Source organism: Carlito syrichta, unplaced genomic scaffold (genome assembly GCF_000164805.1).
Source record: "Carlito syrichta isolate Samal-C Ts95f unplaced genomic scaffold, Tarsius_syrichta-2.0.1 Scaffold305660, whole genome shotgun sequence".
Classification (NCBI taxonomy): domain Eukaryota; kingdom Metazoa; phylum Chordata; class Mammalia; order Primates; family Tarsiidae; genus Carlito; species Carlito syrichta.
In genome coordinates, this window is record NW_007249756.1 from 1280609 (window position 1) to 1294158 (window position 13550).

The 13550-nt window shown below is 35.6% G+C and overlaps 1 protein-coding gene across 3 annotated transcripts in view; it reads right to left on the reverse strand.

The window, feature by feature from the left end:
• MYEF2 (myelin expression factor 2) overlaps window positions 1-13550 on the reverse strand; it is a 46286-nt gene that overhangs the window by 4439 nt on the left and 28297 nt on the right. The window contains exons 10-16 of one of the 3 annotated variants that reach the window (XM_021714527.1): window positions 10275-10376; window positions 8708-8758; window positions 8350-8418; window positions 7940-8038; window positions 7568-7639; window positions 5319-5527; window positions 5188-5239 (exon numbers count right to left, since the gene is read on the reverse strand). In XM_021714527.1, the coding sequence (XP_021570202.1) occupies window positions 5188-5239; window positions 5319-5527; window positions 7568-7639; window positions 7940-8038; window positions 8350-8418; window positions 8708-8758; window positions 10275-10376 (654 nt within the window). The remainder of the gene's footprint in view (window positions 1-5187; window positions 5240-5318; window positions 5528-7567; window positions 7640-7939; window positions 8039-8349; window positions 8419-8707; window positions 8759-10274; window positions 10377-13550) is intronic. The other 2 variants (XM_021714528.1, XM_008062179.2) reach the window with 2 other exon arrangements.

Below are 13550 nucleotides of genomic sequence, written 5' to 3' on the forward strand. Positions count from 1 at the left end.
AAAAAAAAAAAAAAAAAGGTACAGATCAGGCTAAGCTCCAGAGAAATTACATTATAATGGTTAAAAGTAGATCCAGATAATATTTAGCCCACAACCGGAATTTAAAGAAAAATACAGCAATCACAGTTTCTCATAAATATCAATAAATGAAACTGGAAAATACATCTTAAAAAACAACTTTAAAGATAGATGCAGCACAGTTTCCAGAGTCCTCTTAGTATCTTGAATGCTAGTACCTGAAAAAAAGCAAGTATAAACAAAGACGCATACTTTGGTAAATGGCAGCACCTTGCATTGGTTTTGAAAAGGACTGTGGAAAATTTTCAAGGCATTTTAAGGTGAAAATTTTTTCCTTATTCTAATTTCACCTAAAAACTCAGAGTTTTTCTTCAAATAAGTATCCCACTGTAGCAACAGTAAGTTTCACCCAAGCAAGAAATCTTCAAAACTTCAAAAGAAAGTATGCCACTATTATATCATCTACCTCCCAATCTTTCAGGATAAGCCTCCCTTTCTTGTTTTCCTCTTCAATTGTGTCCCTCAGTTTAGAAATAAGAACTGCTCTAAGACTTCCAAATTCCTGACCTGATCTCAAGAATTTTCTACCTGACAAGGTCCTTCAGTTAAGATACTTGAACCTTCTTAGTCTGGATACTCAGCCTATATAACGAGTAGCCCATAGATACTTGTTTCATGATTAGATTGCCCCCTCCTCCAAAACCCCAGTAGCCCAGTAGGATACAACAGAAAGACTTAAAAATTTTCTAAGTTTCTTCCTAATCTTATATAAATACCAAATGAAATATTGCCTTTCATAAAGATAAATAATTCAGAAGAAAAAAAATCGTTTCAAATAACTGATTAATATTAGACCTGCCCAATTTTTTACTTGTTCTGATAACTTCCTTAACTGACTTAAATATCTACTAATCTTGTATGAATCCAAGAAAACAAAGATAGGCCTGTTATTTTAGCAAGAGAATGGGATAAAATAGTATGCCATGAGAAATCAGTATCACAAAACAATCAAACACGTCGCTATTACATACACTAGTAACAAAAACGACTTATCTTTCAGTTAAACCTTTCTGCTTTATGTAATGTAGCCTAGTAACAACATTTGGAGCATACTTCAGGAATGCTGGTTTAAAAGCATACCTAAAAATAGACCAAATTAAAGTATTTATAAATAAATGGTTCAATAAAATCTGCCTAAGAGAAGCTGTAACATAACCATGGGAGAAAAAAGGAAAATCAGACATCCACCTTAAGGAAGCATAATTAAGGTATAAGAACAAAAAAACAGTTTGGGTGTTTCTTTACAAACAAAAGAAAGTGATTATCAATGAATGTCCTTCTTTTATTACTATTTGTACTGTTAATACATTATTTTTACTGTGAAGTTATTCTAAACTCCATCATGTTTTAAGCAGCAAGTACTTTAGTAAAGAAAATTCACAAGTCTCCATTTTCCCTGCAGTTAACAAGCATACTAATGTAGAAATACTACATAATGAAAATGTGTGGAACCAAGTTATATTTGTTTATACGGTTTACAGCAAGAATAACTAAAAAGGGGCCTTTCTTGCACAAAAGTCCTAAAATGTTATAGTCCAGCATCACACAGAGCCAGAAGGCCAGAACATAGTTGAAGTATACCAACAACACGGGAACAAGTCTGAAGGACTATACCTATCTGATCCCATTAGCAAAATCTGAACTAATGTGGGGTCCAACTCTGCATAGGTCAGTTAATTTATTGTCACTCAGTATTCTTTTGGTTTTTTGTTTGTTTTGTTGTTGTTGTTTGTTTTTTTTTGAGTTGGAGTCTCACTCTGTCGCCCAGACTGGAGCGCAGTGGCCACTCCCAGTCACCGCAGCCTCGTCCTGCTAGACTCCGGCGATCCTTCCGCCTCACCCTTCCAAGTAGCTGGGACTACAGGCGTGCGCTACCACACCCAGCTAATTTTTGATTTATTGTAGAGATGAGGTCTCGCCAGGTTGCCCAGGCAGATCTCGAACCCGCGGGCTCAGGCAATCCACTCACCTCAGCCTCCCAAGGCGCGGGATTACATGCTGAGCCACAGAGCCCAGCTTTACCACTCAGTATTCTTGAAAATGCACGTCACTGAGGAATTACCATAGGGCAAGATAAAAAGAAGGATCTCTTTTACTACAGGAATGATATGTGAGGTTACCAGCCTGGGGTCAAAAACTTTACTTCTGGGGGTTTACTGGTATTATAAGAAGGTATTGGAAAGTAGCAGTTATACTAACTTATTTCTCATCTTGTATTTAAGAAGATCTGATAACATTTTTTCCTGAATTATGAAAGCTAAGAAAATGTATTGAGGATAACATAAACCATAATATAACATCGTCTCAGTCTTTGTAACTGCTCCATGAAGAATAGTTAATCACTAGAGACATTTTATAAGAAAGGGGCTTGTCAGTGGGACCATGTACTGGCAGATATTGTTTATGGGAGATGCATGGAGTAGCACTAGACTCTTACTAAAACCAAGTAAGAGAATACACTTACTCACTTTGGGCTCAGAAGAAAAAACAATCTCTGCCCCTCAAAAACCTGTCTTTTATTGCCAGAGAACTTCACTGGCTCATAGCAGATTAAAAAAAATATTACAAACTAAGAAAGACTCAAATATTTATAAATAAATAAAGTCATGTGGTAGAAAAATGGATGGTTCAGTTCACATTAGCCAGATAATTTCCACAGTTGTCAATAACTGGACACTCAATTCTATATAATTATAGCTTTATTTTCTTTCCCATCAATATAGTTCAAGGTTAAAAATAAGGGAGATATAAAAGATAATTTTGCAAGTATAGTACTACCTTAATATGAAATCTGAAAGTCAGATGGTTTTACAATAGAATTGACAATAAAACAAAAGCAATGTTTTATTCTTAAAATACAACTACAGATTATTCAAGAAGGTATAATTATAATAGAGCTAAAACAATAAATAATGATGTAATCACTATTTCATATGGCTAAAATACTGTACAAATTTTTAAATTTAGATTTTGATACTGTCAAAGCAAAACCACTCCAACCAGGAGTCTACCAATGACTTCAAGTTTGTGGCAAGCCTTGCTCACACCTGACCTCAAAAGGAAACCTGCCTACATAGAATAAAGAACAGACAATTCAACACTGCTCACATTTTGTCATTTTCTCTGCTCTACTTTTCTCTTTTACCTTGTTTCATTTCTACTTGTTAACATAATGTCAAATCCCATTATGAAATATTTTTCACTGAAACTACGTCAACAGAGATTATACTTGCTGTCACTACTCTTGATGTATTTCACTAGGACTTTAATATATTCCTTCCTCTGTAATCTATGGGATCATGGTCAAATTCTGCTTACTCATCCTAGTAGCTCTTCTTACTCCTAAAAAGACAACCAATACCTTGAAACAATTTTACTATTTTTGCTTTCTCTTAATGGTGATTATTTTACCAGTTGACTTGTTTTCAACAACACTTAAAAAAAAAAAATTAAGTTTCCGTTCCATGAATTTTAAATTAGTGCAAAATAAAAGGATGATCAAGAAAGGGGGTCCACAGAACATTTGGACAAATTCACATTGTATGTTTTTTGAAGGCAGGGGTATCTGACTTTGTTTACCATCATAATTCTAGGGTCTAGCAGATTGTCAAAAAAATATTTGTAGATTTGATGAATGAATAAATAACTGAATAAATGAATAAAGAACTACCCAGAATGCTCAACTTACAAACATTTCATAAATTCTTACCATATTGTACAGAGGCAACAAAAGATGCTAGGATAGGCCAGGTATGGTAGCTCACAGTGCTTTGGGAAGCCTAAATGGGAGGACTGCTTAAGGCCAGGAGTTTGAGACCAGCCTGAGCAACATAGCAAGACACCACCATCTCTACAAAAAATTTAAAAAATTAATCATGCAGAGGCTGAGGTGGGAGGATCATGTGAGCTCAGGAGTTTGAGGCTGCAGTAAACTACAACTGCGCCACTGAACTCCAGCCTGGGTGACAGAGTCAGACTTTGTCTCTCTAAAAAAAAAAAAGAAAAAGATGCCAGGATAAAAAGATGACAGTTCTTGTCTTCAGGACTAAAGAAAACTTGAAAAAATAACTACAATATAATAAAAGCTATAATAGAGCTAAGTACAAAGAACTATGAGAACCCAGTTGATAATACTGTCTCTGATAGTAGAAACAGGCTACTTTTGTGACCTAACACTGAACCTATTCCCTTCATGATCTTAAAAATTAAAGACATATTACAAATACTCTTAGCTTCCTGTTACCTCCAGGATGAATATACAACTTTTAACCTTTTTTCATCATTATATGCTACCTATGTAGCTTCCGATTGTCATTATAGTCTCTGGGATTCAGTGCAATAGTAGAAAAATACTAGCAAAGACTTTGTTACTTTGTACCACTCACACTAATTCTCCCATCCTTGCCAAAAAAAGTGAGAATTTTATCAATTAAGATATTTTACAACAAAAGTAAGTATGGTACAAAAAAAGGCTCTCTTTTAAAAGTAACAGACCACCTAAACATCTAGATCTCAGGAACATTAACAGTGTATAGGTAGTATCATTATAGTTAAGAACAGTTTACAAAGAATTAGAAAGGCAAACAAAATACACTTATGTCTAAGGAATTGCTGGCAGTAGCTTCTATGCCATCAGTTAAGTTTCCTGTGAATACAGCATGTGGAGAAGGTTCTCACCTATCCATATCAACCAGAAGTCAGCATCTCAGTGTTCATGCTGATAACTTACTGCACTACAGTGTATGCAAGGAAGTAAATATACCATTTATTAATATTTCTCATGAGAAAAAAAAGCTTTTTAATGCAAGTAATGATGACATATTAATCCTTTTAAAATGAGATAATAAAAGAAGCCCTTTCTTTGTTGACAAGAGACAGTAACAGGATATACTCTAAACCCTGTTATTTAATAGTAATTTGCACTGTCCTAAGTCAGAAGATAGAGAAATAATTCATTTATTTGAGGTGAAATTAGACCTGGGACACTATCCAGACGATCCAGAAATAGGCAGTTGGCCAGGTAATGGTCTAAACATAGAGTTTAAAAGTTAAAACCAATTTTTACTTCATAATCAATATCGATATATCTGCAGTCAATGACATACTTACCACACTGACTGAATTTCTCTTTTAGTTTCTGCCAAGTCAAGTCAAAAGGCAGCTAGAATGAAAAGAGGTATTAGTAACATATACACAAGAAAAACAAGAATTTTAATTATCCTTTACATTGATTTGCTTACATTTCTGACAAATATCTGGTTGCCTTTGGAGCCTAATCTGTCTCTCATTCCGCTTCCCATTGGGCCTGATAAAAATCCTCGATCCATATCGATGCTCCTTTCCAGGATGGCGCCTATACCCGGTCCCATTCTATCAAAGCTGGAACTCATCCGGTCCAGTCCCATCCCCATTCCTCCAGTCACACTGTTCATGCCACCCATTCCACCACCTAGATTTTCAAGAAGGGAAGGCAGGATTCGGGAGTTTTATGGTTTCATTTCAAAAACAGAAGAAAAAGGAGGAAAAAGGGAAAGAGGGAGAGAGTCATTTTTGAGAAAGAGGAGGAGCAAGATATTCATCTATATAATTAAATAATATACAAACATAATGCTATTTTCATACAGACAATACAATAATATTCCAAGGAACAAAATTTACTTTTGGTATTCATTTAGTTAGTTGAGAAATCTTAATTCTAGCCATTATATAAATACATTATACATATATACCTCTATAAAATCACATTCTGATCATAAAACATACAAACTATATCAATTCCCTATCAATCACTTTATTCAATAACATTACAGTAGCTTTTACCATCATTTTTATTTTCCAATAATATCAAGCATATTAATTGCTAGAAGTAAAATAAAGATAAAATAAAGATTACTACAACTCCAGCACAGATGTTGTTGCTCTTATCATACTTTCCTACATGTAAATATTCCTTTCCTAGCTTCATTTTTGTCTCAGTATCTTCACTTCTGTTTCCCACAGGTTTTCTCTTCTTTTCATAGCAATTCAATAATCATAGCAAAATGTAATTTTTAATTCCAATATTATAGCGAATTTGTTGAAGGAACAAAAAAATAGGACTTGAGAATTTAGCTCCTAGCTCATTCTTTATTCTACTTGAATCTTAAGCCTTAACTCTATTTCCTGTCCCTTTTAATAATTCCAATCCTACTGATTCTCAAAACATATTCTTTTTTCTTATATCTATAATATCCCTATACATAGAAATTATAAAAATTAGCATGCCTCTCAAAATGGCTTTTTTTTTTTTAGTTGGAGTCTCACTCTGTAACCCAGGCTGGAGTCCAGCGGCATGCTCACAGCCACCCCAGTGACTACCTGCTGGGCTCCAGCGATCCTTCCGCCTCAGTCTTCCAGGTAGCTGGAACTACAGGCACACGCTACTATGCCCGGCTAATTTTTTTTGTTTTATTGTAGAGATGAGGTCTTACCATGTTGCCCAGACTGGTCTTGAACCCATGGGCTCAGGCAATCCTCTCGTCTCAGCCTCCCAAAGAGCTGGGATTACAGGCTTGAGCCACTGCACCCAGCCTCAAATTGGTTTTTTGTGAAGAACAAATATAAAATTAGGGAAACAGAAGTACAAACACTGAGATGAAAGAGGAAGATAGAAAAGCTGGGACTAACAAGAAAATGGCCAAGGCTAAAAGATTATGAAAAGGAGGAATAAAATGAGAAGCAACATGCAACGGAAGTAGATGTCTTCAGCTGACAGGTTTTTAGAATTCGCTCTTAGAATAGTTCAAACACATTATATTTCCTACTAGTGAAATTTTGTCAATTACAGGAAATCAATAAAGTATGAAGAGTTCACAGAGACCTGGCCAAGTAAGCAGTAGAGGTCAGAAATTAAACTATGTTTTAAGGCTTAATAAAAGGCCTAGTGTAGTGGTAGAAATAGATGGATGGGAGATTCAGCACTCCCCAGTGCTGCAACTACTCGATTCTATTACAGGAAAGGTATAAGAGGAAAAGAAACCTCTTTCAACCTTAGCCCTCAAGCTCAGGTCTCTAAAAGTGTTGTAACCACATTAACCAAAAGACACAAAATAGCTGTCACAGATAAAACAAGCTAGTCACTTATAGCTGTTATAGAAAATAAGCAAGGAAACAAAGCTGATATTAAAGCAAGAGCTATTCCTGACACATGATCAGAGAAATCCCCACATCTTTCAGTTGGAAAGAAGGTTCTTGAATTGGTTGATAGTTAACACATATTCTAGTGTTAGTTTAAAAATATCAAAGGAGTAAAATTTAAACAGTAAAATTAGAAATTTCAAACAATGATCAAACAAAAGCTTAGCTCAATAACTATCAAAGTTTCTGAAATTATAACAAGACATATTAACATTTAAGAACAAAGTATTACTAAACTACAGTAACTACTCTTGCAAAGTCTTTGCAAGCAGTCAAATATTACTGAATAAATTCTAGTAAAATTTAAACCTACTTATTCCAGATCCTACTGGACCCATGTTAGAAGCTCCTATTCTTCCTGCAAACCCTCCAATCATTGCACTACCTAAACAAGGATGGAAAGATAATATACTAATTAATTTAAATAATCATACTTTCAAATTCCCAAGGTACTATGCTCTCGGGGGATGTACAATAACTGAAAAGTATAAAGTCTTATGAAAATGAGGTTCAAATATGTAAGGTATTGAATAAGAGAGCTAATACATTAAAATGCCTAAAGTGTTTTCTTCAGGAAATAAACTGTATGAAACATTATAAACTTCTGATTCTTCACAAAAAAGAGAACAAATTTTGAAAATTATAACCTACAAAAAGAAAAGGAGAAGTATGCAGCCAGCCCTACCAAGTCTACCAAAGGAATCTCCAAAGCCTCGATTTATTCCAATATCACCACGTCCAAAATCTCGCTCCATGCTACTAGTCATCGCACCACGGTATAGCTCTGAAAAGATTGTGCAACAAATTAACCCTTTTTCAAGTATATCAATGCATGGTAAGATATTCAGGAATATATCTAAACTAAACTGAAAAGACAGAATAAGTCACAAATACAAAACAGTCTGTGATTTACAACTTACCTCACATGACATATATACCATCCTTATTCCCTCCATGCCTATCCTTATCCCCTAACGCCCTTCCTTATGCCTTCTGAAGACATCTATAGCACCCATTCCTAAGTCAAGTGGGAAGTTTTTAATAATAATAAAAACTAAATGTAGCATACACACCCTACTACCTACATTTACCTACCTCCCATTCGGCCAACTCCTCCAAATCCTCCCATGCTATTCATTGCTTCCAGGCCACCAAACCCAATTCCTATGGAATAAAGATTAACTTTGAGATTTGACTGTCAAGTTATACAGCTGAAAGATAAATTTTGTAAAGTCTCATCAGTAAGCTTTTCAACCACCCGACCTTTGCAGCTACTTCTTAACACACCACCTTCCCTTAAGTATGTACTAGGCTCAATTTCTGCAAGCAGCATTTAGAACATGAGCCAACAATAAACCATGACTTTTTTCTTGGTATTCTCAATGCAGATTCTAATTTACTAAAAATGCTAAAATGTATTTTGGTTATACAAAATACAAATGCTTATACATACCTCCTCCAATTCTATTCATTCCTCCAAAACCTGGACCATCCATTCCCATACCTCAAATAAAACACACAGTATAAACTTTCAGTAAATTTTATTTTTATCTCTAAAGAATGACATAATGCATGATAGCAAAACAGATACCACTGGTCTAGCCACAATGAAACACAAAGAGAAGCAGTGGGGTACAGGAGGAATGGTTTAACGTGCCATGCTATAGCAGCTATCTAATCATGAGTCCTCAAAAAGGCCTCTTTGAACATTTATTAGACAAGAAAGTAAAATTCACTGGTCACACCCACCACATTCAGTTAGAGAATATCTAGAACTAGGTATTCATTCACTTTTTTTGGAACAAGCAAAGAAATATTACTATCGCTGATAAAGCCCCCTCAGCACAAACACACAAATATTACTACAGCAGATTTAGAGATCAGACTAGAACGTAAGGTATTCTCCAGACATGGCAGTTAAGGAAGTAGTAATCATTTAAAAATATAAATAGAATGTGTTTAAGAGGGTGGGGGTTATAAAAGCCTAAATTAAAGAAAAAAAACAGTTTGAACCAGAATGATTACCAGAACACCCTCATAAGTTAATGTGCAACCATAGCCCCTCAGCAAAAATAGGAATCTGATAGCATTTATTAGGCCTTCAATTAAAACAGTAATTCTCAAAGTATGGACTGGGGACTCTGGAGGGTTTAATGGATAACTATTTTAGTCATCATATACTAAAGACATTATTTGACTATTCGACTCTCATTCTCTTGTGAGTATAAAGTGTAATATTCCAGCCACTATATATGTGACCACCCCATACTGAATGCAGACACAGATATAACAGCATAGCTGTAAGGTATTAAGTCAAACATTAAAGAGATGTAAGGAAAAATAAAACAATGCCACCATTCTCACTAATATTGTTTGCATTGGGAAATAGTTTATTTTCTTAAAAAGTTTATTTATGTAACATGTAATCGATTTATTATAGCTATTTTTAAATGAATATGTAACTATCTCTAAGTTTTTATTTATAATACAACAAATATTGGCAAATATTATCACATAATAAACAAAAGCATTTAGGGGTCCTCAACAAATTTTAAGAGTATTTTAAGAGTAAAAAAGGGAATCCTGACACAAGAAAGTTTGAAAACCAATCTCCAAAAATGAACTATTAGTTAGCAAGCAGTCAAACAGCTACCTGAAAAACCACCTTCCCAACTAGATATACAAATTTAGGTTGCCTATGATATAATAATATTTCAGCTATTCCACAAATACTGTACATCCATGATAGTCTCCTTCTGCCTTAAAGACATTTCAAAATTCACAATGCCAAAAGACTAGCTCCAACATGGCTAGCCCCAGAGGACCCTTCCTGACCTTTGTCTGCTCTCTTTCATGTTAGCTGCTCTCAAAGTTCCATTCCTCTTTCAGACTGAAGTGACACCCTAGCTATTTAACTATACAATAGAGTCCTTTGAAAAATAATATAGAGTAGTAAATGTAAGCTTTATTATCTAGCAAATATATCATTTAAAAATAAATCAGAAATTTAAGATACTTACCACTTGGACCTAAATTTCCCATTACACCACCTATGTTCAATTGGCTGGCACTAATAGGCTGTCCACCCGGACCAAGTCCCATTCCAATACCTCCTAGACCGCCTACAACACAAATAAGAACAATATTTCCAAGATATATGATTAACTAACTAGCACTAAAACTTCAAAAAAGCTAAACGCCTGTAGTAATGTCTCTAAATTTCTGTAAGTCTGTAACTAAAAGTACTGGTTCTTATTTTCATATAGAAAGCAGTACACTGAAGCCTGACTATAAAACCACTTTTTAATGAGAAGTATTTTATAAAACAGGTCCACCTTATATCCCACATAAAGGTATACCAAAAGGAATAATAAAATACCAAGAGCAATTTGAGTATTTTATCAATCTTATAAATGGGTATACATACCTGAAAAGGAGCATCTTGCCCAAATGTGTAAAACCACATAAGATCTTAAAATTACTTTAAAGAGAGTTGAAATAAAACTAATAAGTCACCATGAAAACATAACACTGGATAATGCAAATATTACATTATCTACTTTTCTCACTGACATAAATGTCTTTACATTTATATGGCACCTTAAGCACACAACACCACTTGATAATGTGATTAAGCTAAGACTAGAATTTAAGTCTTCTGTCTCCAAATCCAACATTCTTTTTACAACTTCTCTTAAAATAAACTAATTAAACTAAATTAAATTTCATTAACATATTTTTATTAGATTAAAATATAGGATTGAATTAGTTGAAAATAGATGTCAAAAAGTATAATTTGATAACCTTAAAAACAGTAAAACATATAGACAGAGTTGTTTTATTTTACCAAATCTGAGTATGATTTTAAAGTTCTTATTAGCCCAAGTAGCAATTAATAAGACTTAGAGGCTTAGAAAACCATATATATATTTAATTGTTAAAAGTTAGAGAACAGAAGCCTATTATATTTCATTGTAAAGATCAAGGTGAAGGAACTTTCTCTCACTCAGTTCCTAAAAATGGTCGACCTGGAAGCAACAGCACATCTGACAATCACCAATGCCTATGTGTGTACAAGCATCTGTATTTTCATCTCTGTCATTCCTCACTAAAAGAAACCAGGACTCCTTGAAGTTAGGCCACTCTCATGTCTTAAAACAAACAAAAGAACTAATCAGAATGGATCTGGGAAATGTTTTCACCAAAAAGTAAGAATATCAAAGGCACTGGGCATAAGATTCCCACTTGCCAAGTTAGAATAATTTGAACAAAGGAACAGAGAAAGCAAAGGTGAGAGGAAAAAACTGGGAGGGGGGTTGTTATAAGAATTAACTAAATCAAACTGATTCTGTCAAAGTCCATGAGTTCATATTATACAACAATAGATACGAGACTATAAAATTCAAAAAGAATATTCATACAAGTATGAACATAATAGGATAGGGTTTTTTTCTTAATCTAAATAAACAGAAGAGTAGGGATAGTGGGAAAGTAACTGAAAGTCTCTGAATAAAGCCAGGATCTTGAAAGATGGCAACCTGACTGATTGGGTGAACTTGAGGGAGGGGAGTACTGCCCTGTAAAGGGACAAATGGCAATATTCAAAGATAACATGGCTGAAAATTTTTTTAGAATTTACTTTTAAAAATTGAATTCCCAGTTGTAGAAAGCTCAATAAATAGTAATCCATACCCTCACTGCAAAAAACTGTACACAAAGACGAAGATCTTAAAATAAACTGCATAAAGCACAAAGACTACTTATGAACAAAGAACAATTCAACGGAGAGATGACAACACAGCAGCAATGGAAATGTAAAGATAAATATTTTCAAAGTGCTTTGAGAAATAACTATCAATCTCAAAATATACAACAAATGAAACTATCTTTGAAAACATTTACAGACAAACCAAAACTGAGAGAATCTACTAACAACGGAGCTTCTAAAATAAATGCTTCAGAGGAAAGGTCAGCACAGAGGAATGATGAGATGACACAAGAAAATGGTAAATAATAATAATGCCTAATCAGAGGGATAGAAAAAAATTGATATAGAAAAAAACACTGAGCATAAGAAACGGCAAGATGGCGACGGGGCAACCGGGTCTCTGAAGCCCTCTGCAAAGCAGATCTGCAGTGGGTCTCTGACTCTCGCCCCAGGGGGCTGTGGACCCCAACATCGCAGCCTGCTCTTCATACGGAGCTCGGCCGTTGCCACCGCTGGGACATTGCACCGGACTGGACAGTCACTGCAGCGCAAACTGTGCCGCTGCCGCAGACCCTCCCCCCGCCGCCGCTGCCGCCACCGCCACTGCCCACTGCCACAGCCTCTGTGACGGCCGTAGCACATCACACCACCCAGCCCGAGGCAATCCACATCAAACCCCTTCAGGGAAGATCTGCTGGGATCATTCTCCTGCGACCGAGACTGTCCTGCCCACTGTAAGGCTCCTATTGCCTGCTCTGAGGCAGGCAGCCATCTTGTTCCTGTCCGGCCCCACCCCCTCTGGGGCAAGCAGCTGAGATTGCACCACCTGCTGGCGATTCAAGGTAACAACACCGAAAAGGGAGAAACAAGCTTGATAAAGACATAGGCCAGAGTGGTGAACAGAGGGTAACCTGAACTGTCCTTCACAGTAGACCAGGGGCAACTGACACTAACTGCAAACTAATTTACCACTTGAAAAGAAAACTAGAAATCAGACCTGAAAGGACATTGGACTTAAACGAAATGTCTCAGAGTGTACTTCATTGATACTATTAGTTTAATGACTTAATTCTATTCCTACTGTATTGTTCCCTTTTTTCTTTTTTCGTTTTCCTTTTCTTCTCTTTTCTTCTCTCTGTAAACCATATCTTTGTATAGAGGAACAGCACACTAACAAGGTGGTTGGTTAGCATCACTATATGTTTTATTTTTATTTTTTATTTTTTGTATGAGAGTTGGTTCGTCTGTAGCTGTGGTCTATTGTTTTTATCAGTTTCAGTATAGGCCTCTCTCAATTTGTTGGCACACTCATTTGTTTCCCCCCTTACTCCTCTATCTCTCCACTCCCCTCTTCAGCCCACTATCTGCTTCATTCTCTCCCCTCTCTTAACCACATTTTATTTCAGGGAGTAAACCTACAGCACCACTTCACGGACAGATTCCAGGGTAGTGGGAAGTGGGTTCCACATTATCTACATACCTGTCAGCGAATACCAGGACCTGCAGACAGATTTTGAATCACAGCTCTCCCCTTAAGTAAATCTCAAAACTACAAAAAGGACCATCTTCAACCTACAGTGCAACTCCA